Source organism: Danio rerio, chromosome 2 (assembly GCF_052040795.2).
Source record: "Danio rerio strain M-AB ecotype USA chromosome 2, GRCz13ab, whole genome shotgun sequence".
In the NCBI taxonomy this organism is placed as follows: Eukaryota; Metazoa; Chordata; class Actinopteri; order Cypriniformes; family Danionidae; genus Danio; species Danio rerio.
This window is the reverse complement of record NC_141022.1, coordinates 27,683,143-27,704,232: the sequence shown is the minus strand read 5'-3', so window position 1 is coordinate 27,704,232 and position 21,090 is coordinate 27,683,143. Positions and strand designations below refer to the sequence as shown.

General features: G+C 33.6%; 1 protein-coding gene across 5 annotated transcripts in view; it reads left to right on the top strand.

The window, feature by feature from the left end:
- The window catches only part of slc12a7a (solute carrier family 12 member 7a), a 42,083-nt gene extending 21,697 nt beyond the window's left edge, over positions 1 to 20,386 (top strand). For 2 of the 5 annotated variants that reach the window (XM_087240782.1, XM_087240784.1), the window contains exons 12-26: positions 82 to 256; positions 480 to 598; positions 1,883 to 1,981; positions 2,193 to 2,312; positions 2,482 to 2,586; positions 2,665 to 2,833; positions 4,999 to 5,194; positions 8,403 to 8,572; positions 8,659 to 8,790; positions 9,537 to 9,644; positions 10,808 to 10,918; positions 14,025 to 14,194; positions 14,304 to 14,318; positions 16,362 to 16,495; positions 16,813 to 17,752. In XM_087240782.1, the coding sequence (XP_087096908.1) occupies positions 82 to 256; positions 480 to 598; positions 1,883 to 1,981; positions 2,193 to 2,312; positions 2,482 to 2,586; positions 2,665 to 2,833; positions 4,999 to 5,194; positions 8,403 to 8,572; positions 8,659 to 8,790; positions 9,537 to 9,644; positions 10,808 to 10,918; positions 14,025 to 14,194; positions 14,304 to 14,318; positions 16,362 to 16,495; positions 16,813 to 16,904 (1,915 nt within the window). In that variant the 3' untranslated portion in view covers positions 16,905 to 17,752. Of the gene's footprint in view, positions 1 to 81; positions 257 to 479; positions 599 to 1,882; positions 1,982 to 2,192; positions 2,313 to 2,481; positions 2,587 to 2,664; positions 2,834 to 4,998; positions 5,195 to 8,402; positions 8,573 to 8,658; positions 8,791 to 9,536; positions 9,645 to 10,807; positions 10,919 to 14,024; positions 14,195 to 14,303; positions 14,319 to 16,361; positions 16,496 to 16,812 lie in introns of all 5 variants that reach the window. The other 3 variants (XM_087240783.1, XM_087240785.1, XM_087240786.1) reach the window with 3 other exon arrangements.
- The last annotated feature ends 704 nt before the right edge of the window (positions 20,387 to 21,090 follow it).

Genomic DNA, 21,090 nt, shown 5'->3' with positions numbered 1-21,090 from the left:
AGAATCATGTGGATTAGACTTCCAGTCACAGTTTTATACTTCCTGTTTTTACATGTTTTTGCATGATTGTTTATGTTTTAGGTATGGTGACTCTGTGAATAAGAATCTAGTTGTTGCAACACTAGCTTGGCCTTCTCCATGGGTAATTGTGATCGGCTCGTTCTTCTCCTGCTGTGGGGCTGGGCTTCAAAGCCTCACCGGTGCTCCCAGAATCCTTCAGGCTATAGCGCGAGATGGCATCATGCCATTCTTACAGGTAAAAACATGCCCTGACTTTTTGTTCTCTTGTTTTAGTCATTTTTATATGCCTTGAGGCATAAGTGTTTTAAAAAAAATGTAATCACGTACAATAAATGAAATTTGACACTATGCTGTAAAAAAAATTTTTTAAGGTCTTTTAAAAATCTGTATAAATCTTTTTTTTAAGTTGACTTTAAAAGCCTGTTATGTAAATAACATGACCTGTGCCCCATTAATAGGTGTTTGGTCGTAGTAAATCTGGTGGTGAGCCAACTTGGGCCTTACTCTTGACCGCAGCCATCTGTGAGATCGGGATCCTCATCGCTTCACTGGATGCAGTTGCACCCATTCTGTCAATGTAAGTCTTTTGTCTTTAAGCTTCTTTGTTCATGAAATATGCAAAATAATATAATTTTTATACTGATTTTTTTTTTGTGAAATATCAAAAATGTTGAATGCTATTTAAAATACTTATTGCTTGAATAAAATTCAGTGCTTGCATATATTTGAGATTTAGTTTGATTTCAGTATTGAATATCTGTAAATATCAGTGAGTATCATTATTCAAAATCTGTTAAGTTATCCTTTTAATAGGGCAGGGCGATTTGGCCTAAAGTCAAAATCTTGATTAATTGAACATTTTAACTCAATTACGGTTAATAAATCCCCCCTGGTCCTCAGCATTTTGGAACAGTCTATGAAACCCCCTGGTTGCCAACTTTGGTATAGGATCCGATCACAGCAGCCGCTTGAAACATGCTCCATAGTACAGTTAGCCACAGTACCCTGTTCTCAACATTGTTATTAAGATACCTCACCCCTGTAGATAAAACCCCCCCCCCCCAAACCCCCCAGTCTCCCGGATTTTCAGGGACAAATGTTGGCAGGTATAAATAACTAAGGCCCACTCCCAATTCTATTTATGTACCCCTTCCCCTTAGCTCTTAAAACCAAGTGTGAAGGGGACGGGCTTCAAAATGTACCCCTAAAAATAGGAAAAATTACACCAGTAAAATTTTGATTGATTTTAGTTTCTGGGGGTCAATTTCGATTACTTTTCAATTAATTGCCCAGCTTTACCTTTTAATATAAGCAAATTAAAATTAAGCTGATTATTGTTTTATTATGGACATTGTTTTTATTTAAGAATAATTTTTTATGAATATTTATTATTTTATGAATACTTTATGAAAATGTGTGTTCAATGTTATTTTAGTTAAATTGAGATACTTTTACATTTGAATATCTTTAAGTTACTGTTTTATATTTACTTTTTAGGTTTCATTTGACTTCTTTTGTATTCTTAGTATTCAGGTTTTTTTTTTTTCATTTTTCAATTACATTAGCTTTTTAAATTGTTTTTTTTTCTGAATAGATTTCATGAATTTTAATTTCCTTTTCAATTTTAGTCATTTTACTACATACTACATAAATTAAAATGAGATAAATTTCTTTGAGAACAATCTGAACTATTAAGAATTATGACTATTAATATATATATATATATTTATATATATATATATATATATATATATATATATATATATATATATATATATATATATATATATATACAAATATTTGTTTATGCTTATTTTAATAAGGCTATATTAAAAATCCTGGTCCACTTTCTTTTGTACAGGTTTTTCTTGATGTGTTACCTGTTTGTAAACCTGGCCTGTGCTGTCCAAACCCTTTTACGCACTCCAAATTGGAGACCAAGATTTAAGTTCTACCACTGGTGAGTCACAGCTAATGACTACCAAAACAACAAGAAACTTTGTTGTAAGAAATAGACATTGTGTTGTCACAACTCATGCTCTTACATGGACAGAGGTTTTACATTAACCAAACCAAGCTGTAGTTTAAATGCTTATTACTTTCATTAGTTTCAAAAGGCCAGGCAGAGTTAATGTTTACCATACACAATTGACTTTTTTAAATGCCCGCAGGTCCCTTTCTTTCCTTGGGATGAGTCTGAGCCTTTCCCTCATGTTTGTCTCGTCTTGGTATTATGCTTTGGTTGTCATATTGATTGCCGGATGCATCTATAAGTACATCGAATACAGAGGGTAAGCAAGTATCCATCAAATCCAAAAATGCTGGCTTTTCATAACCGTACATTGGACCAAATATTTTTTTTTTAGTACACTACCGGTCAAAAGTCTACCCTCTTCACCTGCAGTGTCTTACCTTAAGCTTAGGGATTATTCCTAACGGTTTTATTTCGTCTCCCCTCAGGGCAGTGAAGGAATGGGGAGATGGTCTTCGAGGATTATCTCTCAATGCAGCTCGTTATGCCCTAATAAAACTAGAGGAGGCGCAACCACACACTAAGAACTGGAGGTTTGCATTCAGGATAATGCATTTAGCCGTGTTTGACTGAATCTGAGGCCAATGTTTAAAGTGTAACTCCTCTTTCAGACCTCAGCTGCTGGTGCTCATGAAGCTGGATACAGACTTGGCAGTAAAACATCCTCGTCTGCTGTCCTTTACCTCTCAGCTGAAGGCTGGCAAAGGCTTGACCATCGTCTGCTCAGTGCTGGAGGGAACATTTATGGTTCGAGGAGCAGATGCTAAACTTGCTGAACAGGTGAAGGCATCTGATTATGTCAAACCTCTGTGTTTGACAAATTTATAGCATGAGGTTTTTGGATATCTGTGAGTTAATGAAGAGACTGTAATTAAAGGAGCAAAAAGATATGGAAGGCGACCCTGCATATCGCCATCCAAAGCTACAACTCCTGAATGCATGAACACACTAGACTTTGCATCACTACACATTAATACTTTATATAATATTCACCAGAAAGAAAATGGTATTGTGCAGCTTCTAATTACAATCCCCAAATTAAAAAAGTAAGGTTTTCAATGTTTGCCTGCCATTCTCTGTTTGAATCGCGTCTGTGAACACACTGATAACATAATTGGACAGCCTGTTGTAATGTTCGAACCTAACATTCTGATTGACAAACCTTTTTTGGTCCTACACCTTCCATAGAATATGAAAATGCATGTAAATACGTTTGGACCAACTAATATAATGATTGCTATCAGGATGGGAAGAGACTTTAAACCAGTTGAACAAAAATTCTATTGCACCTTTAATTTTATACAATCCAAAATAGCTTAAATAAATAGGTATGCATGATACACAGTAACTAAGTGCAGTAATCAGATTGAAGGCTGTAGTTTCATTAAATAACTGCATATTAATTGATAATCAAATTTGTTTTAGAATGGAGCACATAGCAAAAGGCGTTATTGTAATTACCAAACATTTGATTTTTATGTTATAATGCAGTTGTTGTTTACAGTAATATAGTGATATTACAAACAGTAATATATTTCTGTCCTCATTTTTAGAATGAAGATGTGACAGTTCATAACTACTACTATTAATCATAAAATATTAACATCAGATAACACGGTGACTCATGGTTAGCGCGGTCACCTCACAGCAAGAAGGTCGCTGGTTTGAGTCCCAACTGGGTCAGTTGGCATTTCTGTGTGGAGTTTGCATGTTCTCCATGTGTTCGCATGGGTTTTCTCTGGGTTTTCCGGTTTCCCCCACAGTTCAAAGACATGTACCATAGGTGAATTGAATAAACTGAATTGGCCGTAGTGTATGTGTGTGAAAGTGAGTGCATAGGAGTTTCCCAGTACTGGGTTGCAGTTGGAAGGGCATCCGCAGTGTAAAACATATGCTGGATTAGTTGGCGGTCCATTCCACTGTGGTGACCCCTGATTAAAGGAACTAAGCCAAGGGAAAGTGAATGAATGGACCAGGAAATTTGCAGTAAATTAAATAATAATAATAATAGTAATAAATAACTGTAATTTCCCCAATTATTTTTTTCACACAACAAAAATAAACATTTTATATTAAAGAAGAACAATGAAAATGACAGCTCACCTTTCAAGGCTTCACTTGCTTTACTTGTCTAGCATAAAAATGTCAAATGTTCAAATACTTTTTAATATATGGTTTATGGAGCAAAAATAAAAATATATATTTATTTTTATATAACATAATAAAAAAAAACATAATTTCTGATTCTTCTTGTAGTACTGTAAAATTCAATGGTGCTACTAAATCATATACAGGTCAAAACTCCATGTATCTGTGGACTTGGATGATGGGTTAATAATTTTCTAAAATTAAAAAATATATATCTTTAAATACCAGAAAGTCTACTAGAAAAATTAAGCTTAACAATGCAGACCAAAATACTAAATGTATCTGATGCTAAATGACTTTGCAAAATGTTTTTACCATTATTTTGACATTTCTTTATTTTTACTAAAGTTATTTAAAACAGCAAAGTGGACACTTGCTTTTACAATGCTTTCTGTGTATAAAAAATCACTGTTGTAAATCTAATTTTATGCAGCCACTAATTGTTTTGACCTATAAAATGTCATGAGATATGGAAATTTGTTTGCAAACTCAAAAGGTTCTAGCCCAAATTCTGCTTGAACAAACTATGATCATTTTGTCCTTGAGCATGACATTTATCTATGTTTAAGAATGTTTAAGGCATTGTAGTAGATTTTTGAGTTATAATAACATTGCGTGACAGTGAAAAAATTCCTGACCTTCCGATCATTTTAACCTATATTATAGTCAATGCACTCATATTGTTAAACCTAGTTCAGTGGATTAGCTGTGATTAAAAAGACATGCTACATTTGTCATGCATTTGCCATGAACATGTAAACAATTTATCACCATACTAACCATTCTGTTTTTCACAGAATATCAAAGCAGCCATGGCGAAGGAGAAGACGAAGGGTTTTTGTCATGTGGTGGTGTCCTCTAACCAGCGGGATGGTTTTTCTCACCTCATCCAGTCTGCAGGTCTGGGTGGCATGAAGCACAATGCAGTTCTAGTGGCCTGGCCGGCGAATTGGAAACAGGCTGAGAGCTCCCTCTCCTGGAAAAACTTCATCGGTGCGCAATATTTTCTCATACTACTCTGCCAGAAAGTCAGATAATTAGCTTAAGGCAAAGTGGTCAGGGATTATTGATGAACATTATAATGGTTGAAACTCTAGAGATTTATTAAAAGCAAACTGTTGTACAGATGAAAGCTTGAGGTCTCAAGTAAGGAACAAATTTGATTAAGATGAGTAATTAATTGTACATCACTTAAGAAATGTGGTGTGTCTGTCTGTGGTCAAATAATTCAAATATTAAATCAAAATCTGAAACCCTGGCATATTCCATGATCTAGTGACTTTAAAGGCACAATTTCTTTTTCTTTTTTTTTCTTTTTTTTCATTAAAATATTCTAAATCTACTAAAACCATGTTATATATTTTGCTGATTTAAGTTCCCATTATCCCAAATGTTTTGAACAATGTTCGAAGGTTTAGTTTTATAGAAGATAGGGGAAACATAAAAAATGCTTTTATTCAGGGTTTCTGCAGGATCTTAAAAAGTCTTTAATTTCAAAATCAAAATTTAACGCATTGGAAAGCCTTAAATTTACTGAAATATTGTGTTGCATTTTAAACGGGTCCTAAATTTTCTATATATATGTAAAGCTATCCAATCTGACCATTACCCATCCAACCAATAACTTTCCATCTCGATAAACATTTTTCCAAAAGTTTATTTATTAACTCTATTTACCAACTCTATTTATATTGATATGTATAAACATATGGTTTAATTATCTTCCTTGCAAAATTTATTTTCAATGTTTGTTTTATGTTTTAACTGGGCCATTAGAAAAAATCCTTAACCTTTAGCCTTGTTTAAGTGTTAAATTTTATTCACAATGGTCTTAAAAAGGTCTTGAAAAGTCTTAAATTTGACTTGATGAAACCTGTATAAACCCTGTTATTATACTGCACAGAGCAGCATTATAACAGAACCCTAAAATGTATTTACCATAATTAAACAGTGCAATTTCTTTCCAATTTGATCATGACCAGAACCATGAACATGATATTAATTTATTTCAATTCAGTTCATGTTTATTACTGTAGCCCTTTTACAATGTCGATTGTGTCAAAGCAGCTTAACATAGAAGTTCTAGTAAACTGAAACTGTGTCCGTCCAGTTTTCAGAGTTGAAGTTCAGTTTAGTTTAGTTCAGTTCAGTGTGGTTTAAATTTCAGTGCTGAAAGTCCAAACACTGAAGGGCAAATCCATCGATGCACAGCTTCACAAGTCCCACACATTTATAACTCCCATGATTCCACATTCAGTCTCGAAATGACATACTGTACCTTTAAGGTGAAGTGCGAAATTACTGTTGCTCTATCAAATGTTGATGGTAAATTAATCAATGTTCATATTCAAGGGAAAGTTAACGCAAAATAAAAACAAACTTTAACACAAATGAGCAAACAACAAACAAAAGTAAAATACAGTCCTTACTAGATGACTAATAAAATATAATTGTATAATAACAGATTATAACCATAATAAAATAATAACTTTTACTATAAAGCTCAAAGCTGATGTTAACCATTCTGTTGAATCATGGTCAAAAAAGACCCGGGAACCATTTTAACAGCAGGAGAAAAACTAAATGATAAAAAAAAGAAAATTTATTTTGAAATAAATAAATTTTTCTGAAAAAAATTAATTTTAATTGTCTATTTTCTTTAAGGCTGTGCACATTTAGGGCTCTATTTTGACGATCCAGGCGCAAAGTGCAAAGCACAGGACGCAAAAGCATTAAGGGTGTGCCAGAATCTACTTTTGCTATTTTAAGGATAGTAAAAATCTGCTTTGCGCCGTGGCGCATAGTCTAACAGGGTTATGTTTATTCTCTAAATGATTTAAAAGTGTGTTTTGAGAATAAACCAATCAGAGTCTCATCTCCCATTCCCTTTAAAAGTCAGTTGCATCACGCCATAGCACATTTGCTATTTACATGACAGACTTTGTAAGTGGAAAAACTGAATGCTTCACTAGCAAGAAAACAGTTAAACAGAGCATCTGCAGCACGAGAATGAGAGAGGAGCCTCCTCATTCTATATTTTCACTTTCACTCTCGTGTATAGGGAAAATTCGTTGTACGCACAGACATCTATTAGCCTATCCATAATTAATTTCGTTTGTTAAGCGCAAATATTTGTTTCAAAACTATTTCTAAATTCAGTTCTAATTTCCAGCAAACAAATAAATGAACAATAATAACAAAGTATTAAGCAATGTTTAAGCAAGGAGCACAACTAACGCGCTCTGCGCTGGACTTTAGACCAGCTTTGATGCAGTTTATTATAGTTCCTCAAAATAGCAATGCGCCTCAACACGCCTCCTGTTTTAGACCAGAACGCCTATGGCCACACATATGAGCGCAAATGCATTTGCTATTTAAACAATGTGCTGCAAAACATCAAAACGACTCTTGCGTCGAGTTAAAACTAGCAATCAACAATTGCGTCGGGTCTTGCGCCCCATTGCGCCGGGTGTATGATATGGCCCATAGAGTACAACGGTGGTCCTTCAGGTCAGTTGTGACCCACCATCTAGAAAACCACTTTTACATCACAAAAACTCCAGGCACACACATGCACACTACAACACACCCCCAAATACACGCTCACACACACAATAATAATAATCTGCTGCTTTAACTTTTATGAATACCATCTTTCTAAAACTTTCATAAGGGTTAAAAGTATTTTTACCATTAAAAAATATACCCTAGTGAAATATGATTTGTGCTGACTGATTAAATGATAAATTACTCCACACTATTAAGGGAAATCAAAACATTCACAAAGTTTGTGATAAAGATGTTGTTTCTTTATGCCAAATAGGTTTTATTATTTAAGTAAAATTTAGCTGCTTTATTTTAGAGATTTAGTGAAACCCAAAGGACAAACAGTGTATACAGAATTCTAAGACAACACAAGAGTTAAATACAGTTTTCGTTGTACTTTGAGTATAAAGGGAAACATTTGCAGAAAATATATATATTTTTTGTAATTTCCTCCCAGCAGAATAAAACATCATTAATAAGAAGGTATACATCAATTGCACCAAATAATTATTATTCTTCTCTACTACTTCAAATTCATTTGAAAGAAAGCTTTATTAAAAAGAGTAATTAATACCATAAATTTAGAAGTATTGTGTTGTTTCACAGAGATTTGAGTTTGACAAAATACTAAAAATGATTCTGTGTTGTCCCAAAGAAACGGTCAGAGAGACGACGGCTGCCCACCAGGCTCTGTTAGTGGCCAAAAACGTCGATACCTTTCCCTCAAACCAGGACCGTTTAGCTGAGGGGACCATTGATGTGTGGTGGATTGTCCATGATGGAGGTTTGCTCATGCTGCTTCCGTTCCTGCTTCGGCAACACAAGGTAAAAGGCAGGATGATGTCTGATAAAGAAATGCTACCTTTGACTGTCAACAGTGGTAAGCACTTAGGGCTTCTTACTTACTGTAGGTTTGGAGAAAGTGTAAGATGAGGATCTTCACAGTAGCTCAAATGGATGACAACAGTATTCAGATGAAAAAAGACCTACAGATGTTTTTGTACCACCTGCGTCTTGATGCCAAGGTGGAAGTTGTGGAAATGGTGAGATACAATTTTGATTATTTAGCTTAATTATTTGATTCATGATCATTTATGTAAACTTAAAATCAAATTTAATGTAAAGTGTTTTTTATTGATTAAAAAAATTAAATGTTTAATTTGTTTAAATGAAATACATTTAATGAATTGAATTACTTTAATTAAAAACAATTCAACATTTAACTGAAATGTGATTATTGATCATTTTAATAGTGATATGTTTGAAAGGTACTGGAGTTTTACTATTTACAATGCAGTTTTTTTTCCCGCTTAATAATTTAGTTTAATTTTGTTAATGTAGTATTAATTTATATTAAAATGACTTGTAGATCTAGGTTTTATATTGTTTTAAACATTGCTTCATGAAGTTTTTGAATAAAATAAAACAGAAAACTGAATTTAATATCTTCTGCCATCTTGATTTAAGAATGATATATCTGTAGGAAAGCACGGCAAAATCTGTCCTAAAAGTACAATTCTAATGTATTTCAGACAGTACACCAAATTCTAATATAATATAATATAATATAATATAATATAATATAATATAATATAATATAATATAATATAATATAATATAATATGCAATATAATATGTAATAAAACATAATAGTAAATATAACATTATAATATGTTTACTATTATATTACACAATACAAAATATATGTATTTATTATTGAAATGTGATAACATTAAAGAAAAACAAGATTATTTTGGTGTATAACTTCAATATGTGAATATCTCTATAGAATGCAGGCGATATCTCAGCCTTTACTTATGAGAAGACTCTTGTGATGGAACAACGCTCACAGATGCTGAAGCAGATGCAGCTTTCTAAGACTGAGAGGGAGAGAGAGGTAATATTTCTCCAGAAGTCTGTTTAATTTTAATTATTGTCAGCTAATCATGGCCACATAGATACTGCATCAAAATTCAGTTGGTCCTTAATGCTCTCTGTACACAAACACACTTCAGTAGTTTTATTATGGTGACATTTTTATAGTACAGGGCTTAAAATGTGAGCTTTCGTTTTTGGTAGGTCTGGGCTCTTATATAATAGTGCATTAATGACAATTTTTATTTATATGTACAATATTTTTATGTAGTATCAAATGATATACATAATTATATATGTCCATATTTTTAAAGCAAGTGTACACTACCAGCCAAAAGTTTTGGATCAATTTTTTTTTTTTTTTTAAGAAAATTATTCTGTTCATCAAGGCAGCATTTATTAAATGTAAAAAAAAAAAAAAGTAAAATTCTTAAATATTTATTACCATTTTAAATAACTGCTTTCCTATTGTATGTTGTTTCGAATTAAATGATTAATGATTACTCCCGTCATTTTTGCTTTTATTGCTATTACCATTAATAAAAATAAAAATAAATTAATAATAATAATAATATTTAAAAATAAAATAATAATAATTAATTTAATTAATTAATTATTAATAATTAGTCTAGAGTGATTTCTGTTAGATCACGTGACTGAAGACTGGAGTAATGAAGCTGAAAATTCCTCATTTAAATCACTGGAAAATTTTATTATATTAAAATATAAACTTCCTGTTAACAGTTATTTTATACTGCAATAACATTTTACAATGTGTACTGTATTTTTGATTAAATAAATGCAGCCTTGGTGAGCAAAAGTTTATTTTAAAACATTTTAAAAATCCTTATGACCCCAAACTTTTGACTGGCAGTGTGAATGTTATGTACATAATAATTATACACAGTACTTGTACAAGCATATTATGTAAACACAAACATTTACTTTGTCGCTGTTTAATGATTAGCCTTAATTCACTGTTAAAAAGCACTAAAATGGATTTGCAACAGTTGGTTTAGCATGTCCAGTATAGACAGGTAACGGTTGTTTCGGTACAGCATGACACAACAGTAATTGTATAGAAATGATTCCTCACAGCACTTGCCTTAACTTTCCTAACTCTCTCTCTCTGTTAAAAACGTTTTCTCCCCACTAAACAATTTTGGATTGTTTTGCGACTGTCAGATTCAGAGCATCTCAGATGAATCCCGGATTTCCATCAGGAGGAAGCCCTGTGGGGAGAAACAAACTCACAACAGCAAATTAAAAGTGGCAGCTGTAAATCTGGACGAGGAGGTAGTGAGGAGGGGGTTACCCTTTACTGATCCGACATTTTCCCTCTCTTTTAAAACTACTACATTTAAATAACCATCCTGTCCAACTGTCCCCAACTCCACTTTTCATTTGGGTCTGGTGTCTGAGCTTGGTTTGAGGCATTATTTATTCAGAAAAGGCTTGTTGAATTGTCAGCTTTGGAAGTTCATGCCAGTTCATGTCCAGTCACAGGTTCACTTGTTTTGACCAGTATTTGAGCTCCAGGGTTTTTCATATGTGTTACACTCCCAAAACATTAATTTTGGACTGAAACACACATAAACAGCAGTGTTGCCAACTATTTTCAATGAAAATGTCTGCTTTTCATTGAAAGCTCTGCCTGAAAAGTCATTAAGGCTGCATTTATACTGCAGATCTTGATGATCAATTCCAATTTTGTGACTATCTGATTTTTGAAAAAGTGACTCGTATTCGATTGTCTGCGTTTACACTGCACATGGCAAAGGCGCAATGACCAGAAAAAAAAAAAGAGTGGCCACTGACTGACAGCTGTTAATAAAACAGCCCTTTTCTCTGTTCCTGTATTTAATGTGTTCACAGGGTTCAATTTTTTTTATTATTATTTTTGACAAGCTGTTTTACTATAGTTTATGACAGAAAAGTTATCATTTGGCCATCTTCTTCTTATCTAGGCCTTTTTAAACCAGTAGGCATTTTAATGTCATGTGATTTATGCATGTGATGTATGCAATAGTTTAAAAAAAAAAGCTTTTTTAGTCCTCGTGTAAGGGATTTAATGTTCGGGACTCTGCTGAAGTCTGTTCTGAAATGAAAGCATCAGAGTTGACGTCATTCGCTTTGGTTTTTAAAGATGTTTGACTCACATTGACAGGTGAAAATCTGATCTACCTGCTTACACTGCAGACACGAGGGCACAGATCCGATACATATCAGATAAATTACTGCATATGAACAAGGCCTGAATGTGATTTGAGTAAATCAGAATCCATTTGATTTTTTTCTTACTCACACGTACATGGGCCATTTCTGATCTGTGCCACATGGAAGAAAAAAATCAGAATTGAGTCACCTGAACCATGGAGTGTAAATGCAGCCTAATTGTCACTAGATAATGTCATGCGTCAATTTGCATATTACTGACGTAATCACATCCAACCGTTTCAGATTGATTTACAGCCTATGGTTAACAAAGGGGTATTTATATTTGCACCATGCTTATGCATGTCAATTCAACTAAATTTATTGCTGTTTGAATACAGTATATCAGTACAGATGTGTAGTGAATTAGCAGTAATCTCTCAGATGTAATAAACTCAGACAAGTTGCGAAACTGTTACTAAAATATCTGTAATTGTGAACAAGAAAAAATTAAACGGTCAAATTGAATAGTTAAATTTAAAATGAAGACGAAGCAGATCTGTTTGACTGTATATGGGAAATATCTCGCAGTGCTAAATCATTTGCTGTCAGTACGCAGAGGAGTGATCTGCTGTCAGGTTGTAGGTGGGAGAGACTGCTGGATGAGCACTACGCCGTCTGATAGTGCTCTGAGGCGGCGGAGGGACTGATGTCATCACTCGCAGCTCGTAGAGAAAAGTAGGAACAGTACAGTATGGACACATAATAGTACACATAATAGTAAAAATAGCAACAAAGTCGCTAAGTTGGCAACACTGATAAGCAGACATGTAATTTAAATGGATGAGGGACAAAATACCATAACTAACAAAATGTGATAAAGTGAGTTTTATTTATAAAAGGGCTGTGAGAATAAGTGCCAAAATAATTTAGAAAGATAAATATTTATCAATACATATGTTGAAAAATCCTAGACAGTAAATGTAACGGTGTGTAAAAAAAAACATAGTTCGCCTCCAAATTGAGCAACAGCTCTGGCACCAGCTCCAATGGAAAAGTGGAAAATCCCTTCACAATGTGAGACATGACAGAGCCACAGCTTTCATCAGTTCTGCTCTGTTTTCACCTCAAAAATGTGAAATTATTTAGCAATAAGTATTATACTGCGATGGAATTAACTGTGGCCCTGAAAATGTCATATTTCATTTGTTTACAGCATGCCTGCATGTCACCATAAAGCATGAGAGTCTCTCGACTACTGAGTTTTGAATGAAAAAGTGTGTCACTCCACTCATTACACTGAAGTAAACCAGAAGATTCAAAGATTTGGTGTCAGAAAGACTTTCTATATTACTTTCGAAATGAGTCTTTTTACACAGAGAGGATACAAAATTACATTAATGTATGGTGTGCACTAGCACTATTACCAGAGTACTGTTAGTAAGGTGCTAGTGGTTTAATAATATTGCTTAATGATTTGAAAGTATAATTCCTGTGATGTCAAAGCTGAAATTTCATCATCATTACTTCAGTCTTCAGTGCTCCTTCAGAATTCATTCAGACGTGTTGATTTGTTGCTCAATAAATGTTTCTGATTATTATCAATGAAAACAGCTGTGCTCCTTATTTTTTGTGGGAATCATGAACACTTTTTCTCAAAGTTTTGATGAATGCGTTCAAAACAAGATCATTTATTTAAAATAGACATTTGTTTTACATTTTCAATATCTTTATTCTAACTTTTGATTGAAATAATGCATCCTTGCTGTGAAAAAAGCAAACTGACCCCAAATCTTTGAATTTTTTTAGATATATAAGTGTATATATTTTATGTATTATTCACATTTTGGTCCAACTTTATATTCAGTGGCCTTAACTAATATGTACCTACACTGAAATTAATAATTCTTTACAATGTGCGTATTTTGTAAATGCATGTTTTTACATTGCACTTAAGCTTCATTTTAGTACACTTGTGTAATTGCATGTCACAATGGTTTTTTTTTTTCAGTGGTTAATGGAGTTACTAATCCATATCTTGTTTTGATTTTATCTCAACCTTCATTCCCCTGCTGAAAGGATCCGTTTTATTGGTTTTGAATGCGGATGGACTGATCTTTTCATATTTTTTTAACAAACATTTAATAATCTTTTTAATCTAGGTTGTGCCAACCTGCTTTCCAGTGTCATTGTCACTGAGAACTAGTTGGGTTTGTTGTTGTTGAGCAGTTTTGTCTTGCTCTTACAGGCTCAGCTGATTCATGACAAGAACACAAAGTCACATGCTACTCTGGTTGAAAAGGCCACACCCACTTCTGACCGAGTCCATATGACCTGGACCAAAGAAAAGCTGATTGGAGAGAGAAATCGTCTTCGGGATGCCAGCATGCATGTGCGGGACATCTTCAACATGAAACCGTGAGTTGACAGATCGATAAAACCAATTTTTTTTACAGTTTGCCTGGATCACTTTCTTGTTTAACAGTGAAATTCTTTCATGCTAAGACATTTCGTTTTGTTCTTCCAGAGAGTGGGAGAATCTGTAAGTTCCTTTGACTTTTGTGCAAGTGGTTTTGTGTGTGTGTGTTACAGTAGTAGATAAGATGTGTTGCATCATGCATGTGTGTCTGTGTGTGGCCTGCTGAAGTCACTGTGAGTCAGCATGAAGCGTTGTGACACTGATGTTAACGTCTGCATGTATCATTACTAACCTTGTGCTTGCTAGAGATAATATCTCTTTGGTATTTGTGTTATGTTTAGTTCTAAGCCAAAGTTTGGCCGTTAATTCTATTAACAAGTTTGTGTGTTTGTTTTTGTACTTTTTTTTTTTGCTATTTATGTTTATCGATGTATTATATGTATTGCACTCTACTAATTTATGACTGCATTGCAAATTTGGGCATATTTATTTTAAGTTTTTTTTTGTTATTTCATGTACTCTATCAATTCTTCAGGCCTTTTAAGATCATTCTTGAAACTATTAAAGTAACTGTAAAATCCTTTACATTCTTCTAAAAAGTAGTTTCTGAAGGACAATGTGATTTTAAATATGGGAATATACAGTACATAAAAATATTAGATTTGTAAATACTAGGAAAAAAATAAATAATACTTAAATATTAGAAAAACATGATTTTTATAATATTTCACTACACTACCTGACAAAAGTCTTGTCGTCAATCCCAGTTGTATTGGAACCTGCATGGACCCAAGATTCTCACAGAAATCAGTCAGTTTTGGTGTAGGAAAAATCATGATTTTGGGGTTACGTTTCAGTACAGGGGCATGCGAGAGATCTGCAGAGTGGATGGCAACATTAACAGCCGTCAAGGCATCAAGACATTTGTGCTGCCCATTACATTACAAACACAGGAGAGGGCAAATTCTTCAGCAGGATAGGGCTCCTTTTCAGACTTCAGCCTCCACATCAAAGTTCCTTAAAGCAAAAAAGATCAAGGTGTTCCAGGATTGGCCAGCCCAGTCACCACTTATGAACATTATTGAGCATGTCTGGGGTAAGTTGGAGGAGGCATTGAAGATGAATCCAAAGAATCTTGATGAACTCTGGGAGTCCTGCAAAAACGCTTTCTTTGCCATTCCAGATGACTTTATTAATAAGTTATTTGAGTCATTGCAGAGATGTATGGCTGTAGTCCTCTAAGCTCATGGGAGTCATACACAATATTCATTATTTTCCACTGCACTATGACTTTATATATTATACTGTACATTATTTCTGTTAAGTGACAAGACTTTTGTCTAAGCAAAGTCAGACCTTACTCTCCCAATTTAATTTAAATAAAAATCAAGGCATTGTCAGATTTTATTTTGGTAAAATAAGCATAATCTAGAGGCCTTTGCCTTTCATATAAGCCACTTCTGGTACCAAATTATCAACTAGAAGACAATTTATTATTTGTTGTTTCTAAAACTTGGACAGACGACAAGACTTATCAGGTAGTGTATATTACTTTAGATTTGATAACATAATTGTAACTTTTTTTATTATTATTATTAAGTGTTACCAGCATGTAGATATTTAATTTATCGATGTAATAATTTCAGACTGACTTGCCCTGCCCTAACATTAAAAAAAGATGGTAGGCCCAGACAGAATCTGCAACTGCAGGTTTATTTAATTGAGCACATTATCAAGTCTAATTATTTATGCAAATGTCATTTATTCAGCTTTTATATTTTAGTAAAACTATTAAATAAGATGCAAATGTTTATACGTAATGTACAACACAGTTTGTAAAGTATAATTTTTTTTAAATATTCATTTAATGCCTTATTTGTTTACCAAATAAATCCTTATTGGATTTACATAGCAAAACCTAAATAAAAGTTTGTTATTTGTTAAATTACTATACTCTCATTCCACAATCTTTTTAATAACATTTTATAAAATATTTATATAAAGTCTTAGCAGAAATGCCAAAGAATATCTACAGATTGTCATTCAGTGTGTTGAATACTAAAGTATGATTGGCCTTCTTTCTAATACAATTTACACACAAGTCTGGAGTTCTAGACACTAGACTAGAGCTCGAGTCCTGGAGCTAAATATGAAACTTTTTCACAGAGACCAGACTAATGTGAGAAGAATGCACACTGCTGTCAAGCTGAATGAGGTTGTAGTCAAGAAATCCAAGGGAGCACAACTGGTGCTGCTGAACATGCCAGGACCACCCAAAAACAAGGGCGGTGACGAAAACTGTATCCTTTCATCAGCTGAAATGCAGACAGTGGCACGTCTATTTGTGCCCAATGAAATGCAAAGCATCTCGAGAGCACGGCCTGTCATTTTCATAGAGACTGAGAGTTTAATTCATAGTGAGCTAAAGTCTGAATATCACCTTTATGTGGTTTGTTGTCATGACTCTGCATTTTCACTGTCACACAAAACAAAAATTGATTTTGTGCACCTTTCCACCCCTAACAAATCTATCCATTCCTATCATCAAAAATGGTATTTTTTACTGCCTATTCATCAACTACATATATACAGCAGTTCTCCTTAACTCTGAGCTCAGATATGGAGTTTCTGGAGGTCCTCACTGAGGGATTAGATCACGTTCTGCTGGTCCGAGGAGGCGGCAGAGAGGTCATCACCATTTACTCATAGCATCTTGCTGGAACAGAAACTGAGGAGAGTATTTATGTCCGGAGATGCGCACAAACTGTACAGATGGGCTCAGAGGACAGGCAGTCTCATTCCAGCTGCAGGCCAGCATGGGACGTGGCACATATCAGGTGTAAACGAGGCTTTGAATGCACGCCTCCTTATTAGTCAACAGAGACGTACCAAAGACTTTAAAACATTCAATGAGACTTGGAGAGAGCGACTTCGTTTGTGTTATCACGGAGTCATTCAACTACATGGGACAGTGTTTCAAGTGTTTGTTCAAATTGTTTTGTGGTAAACACTTGGGCTGGGTCACAAATGTTATGAAGTTATATCGATTTTTAAATCCCAAGAACTGTTAGTTTAGTTTTTGCTCTCACTTGATGAATTAACCAAACTTTCTCGTGTTCAAAATTGTCCCTATGCACTCATTCTTGTGTTTGCACACAGGCATTTAATTGGTTGCCTCAAAAGTAGCTACAAAAATCTAGTCCACACAGTATTATTTTCTTTTTATTGTTGTGATTTTAGGGATTTTTTTTAACTGTAATGAAATAGAAGAGTAGATAGACTGGAAAGCATTGAAAGCATCGGGTCGCCGTGAGCACCGTGTTGGAGACAAACATCCATATAATATTCTGATGACAAAATTTACATCAGGCACTGGAAAAAAAAAACACTGGATGAATTTAAGTTGAACTTTATGCTGACCATGTACACTTTAGGTTAGTGTTTTAAAAGCAATATTTTTCTGAAACAATTTCTAATTAATTTTGGTTTTCTTTTCCTTGATGACACTACATAATATTTTACTTGTGATTCAGTAAGGTTAAACTAGGTTAATTAGGCAAGATAGGTTAATTAGGCAAGTCACTGGACAACAGTAGTTTGTTCTGTAGCCTTAAGGGCACTTCTAATATTACCCCAAGCAGTTTTTACACAGTTTAATCTATATATATATATATATATATATATATATATATATATATATATATATATATATATATATATATATATATATATATATATATATATGAACTAGCATCTTAACTCTTAAGTTGTTATTTAATTTTATTGTTGTTTCCTAAAATTAAATTGAATAGTAAGCTTGTCAAGCAGTTTTGGAAAATTTGATGTTTCCCCATTCAGACAGAATGCCCAAGCATTTAAAGATGGCCGCAGAGTGAAATGACTTGCCTTAAAGGGATTTTGGAAACCCAACAAACCCAACAGGCTTTATCACAATGTATAAAGAGGTATTATGTAACTATCAGTGTTTATGTTTCTAAAGCCTCTCAGAAAGGATCATGGGAGCACAGATCATGTGAAATTCCTAATTGAAATGTGGTCGGAATTGTATATTTCAGAACAACTGAGCTAAGCAAACAATGTACAGGTATGACCATTTTTTTAAAGGGATTGTTCACCCAGTAAATTTACTCCCTATTTGCTCACCCTGAAGTGAATCCAAACCTTTTTGTTGAACCCAAAAGATGATGTTTTGAAGAAAGAAGAGAACCTGTAACCATTGACTTCCATGGTAGGAAAAACAAATACTATGTACATCAATGGTTAAAGGTTTCCAGCTTTCTTCAAAACATCATATTTTGTGTTCAACAGAATAAAGAAACTCATAATGGGTTGAAGGGTGAGTAAATGATGACAATTGTCATTTGTTTTTTGGCAAACTAACCCTTAAAGTTTACCTAAAACTAATTAATGTCATCAACTAACATTAATGTATACTTGTATGATTAATGATACATTGTACCTACATTGGATCAGCAGTTTAAAAAAATGGATGGATTGTTGATTTGGATGCGATCCCCATCTTCTGGAAAGATGCAAGAATTTATTCAGCAGCATCCTCTCAGTGTATTATGGGCATTCTTAACACTGTAATAAGCGATTACATACTTCACTTTCAAAAACAAAAAGAGTAAACGTATTGCCTTAAAAGCAGCAAGTTGACCTTACTTAAATAAGTGAGTAACTCGGAATTGTTAAGTTGACTTGTTTTTTTAATTATGCGCATAGTTAATGTACCTCATACTCAGTTTTAAAGTAAAGTCAAGTAATCCCTTTTTACCGTGTAACCATTAAATGTACTTTGAGTAGTACACTCATTTTTTGGTGCATTATGAGTGAATGAGTTAATTTGAAATCATCCATTATGATTTTAAACACATCTACCAATGCCTGCATCATCATGTTGTGCCCTACTTACAGATGTGAGTGAGATTTCTGACCTGGCTAGAATCAAACCTTCCATTTTTAAAAATAAATGCTGCATTGGCAACTCGCTAACATGACATGTACAGCTGGTTTCCGCAAACTTTTCTAGAAGTACTTTCTAATTCTCTTTAAGTGTGTTCCCGTTCAGCAAGTATTGCTTCACAACTAAAGAACTAAAAAGTATTTCTAGAAAAGTCTGCGAAAACCAGCTGACTCTTTTGCTCTAAGACAAAGTAAAGAAATGAACATCAGAAGCTGTTTCGAAATGTACTAATATTATGCAACTTTCTCATGAAATCACTCCACCCAGTGTTTTAATCCTGGAAAAAAAGTCACCAAAGCAAAGTGTCAGGTAATGTTTATCTTAAAGTCATTCATAATCCTTAAACTCCTTAGAAAACTAGAATGATAAACTGAGCATTTTGCTAAATATAGGTTCAGGTATTGCACATATTATTGTGTTTTATTTAACGTGTTGTTCAGTATTTATGTACAGTATGTTTTATGTGTTATGCCGTAACCATTTAGAAATTTATATTTCATGTAGGAATCTAATTAATCATTAGGTATTACTAAAAAATGTCTTCATATTATTTCATATGATAAAGAAGCCTAAAAGGATTTTTCCTTTTAACAGTGTGCACCAAATAGAGTACAGTTCACAACATCAGTAAGTTTGTTTTTACTTTCAGAAAATTGGCCGTGCTCTGTACTTGACACATGCAATCAGAATCTATTCAAAACATTGTGAATTGAATTTTAACCAAATCACGGAACTTATGCCAATATCCAGCCCTAATAAATTCTGTGTTTTCCATCTCAACACATTCTACTGCTGAGATTCATGTAATATGTGATGTTAGTTTGTTTTACTACTATAAGTTTTGTTATAAGTATTGCTGACGTTGCAGCGAGTCGGTTAAAATCTTCATGAAGAATATGAATTTTTTCCTCCCTAAAACATTTAGGCTTTAGTATCACATTTTTCGTTTCTGGAAATGTTTTTCTTGAAGATCATGTAAAGTATAACGTCAGTTAAAGGCTCTTATTGTAAGTGTTCATTATTAAATCCAATTGAGAGTTCACTAAGTCTTAAATATAAAGGTTCTATAAGGACCTCTTTTTTTATTTTTACAGTGATTCTTTTTTTTTTCCCTTGCGTATAGTTTAAGAAACTGTTTGTGCAAAGGAATTATTATATAGATATTAATGATTCCATCGATGCCAATAAATAACTTTTATTTGTACATGTGCAGATTTCTTTGTATATTTTATGTAATATTCTCTTTATTCCAGACACTAGGTCCAATAGTACAAAAGACGGACAAAACAGTACAAACCACACAAAAGACAGTTATGCCAATATATGCATAATACTCTGTATTATTAAAAAAAATGTGTATAGTAACTGTAACTATTTATGGTTTTTGCAAATGTGTGATTAAATAGAATGTTTTTGCAAATGTGTGATTAAATAGATTTGATTTTTGCTTTTCTTATCTTGCTTTTCAAAAAGAATAAATATCAACGCGAAAAGCAAACTTAGCTCTAATACACTTGGACACACAAAACACATCCTCTCCAGTAGAGGGGGATAAACACAAGCCATTAATTACTCCCATTGTGATGTACTGTTTTGTCAGACTACTGACCAAGCAGAACTGAAATACTTTGTGTGTTTTATATTTAATTTGCTGTGGGTGCTCTCGGACAAAAATCCATTGACTTTGTAACTCCAAGTGAACGCTTAATATGCTTCTGGAGTTTCACATGAGGCTCTATTTTCAGTTTATTGCCTTGGCAAGTTTTCTTATCATGTGGCTTGGAATCAGTCATTTGAGCAGCTTGCAGTCAAAGTGCTTGTCCTGGTTGACACCAGTACACAAAAAAGAGACTATGTCAAGTGTTTTCTTTTGTGATGGATTCAACCAGAAACTGCAAACAATTAAAG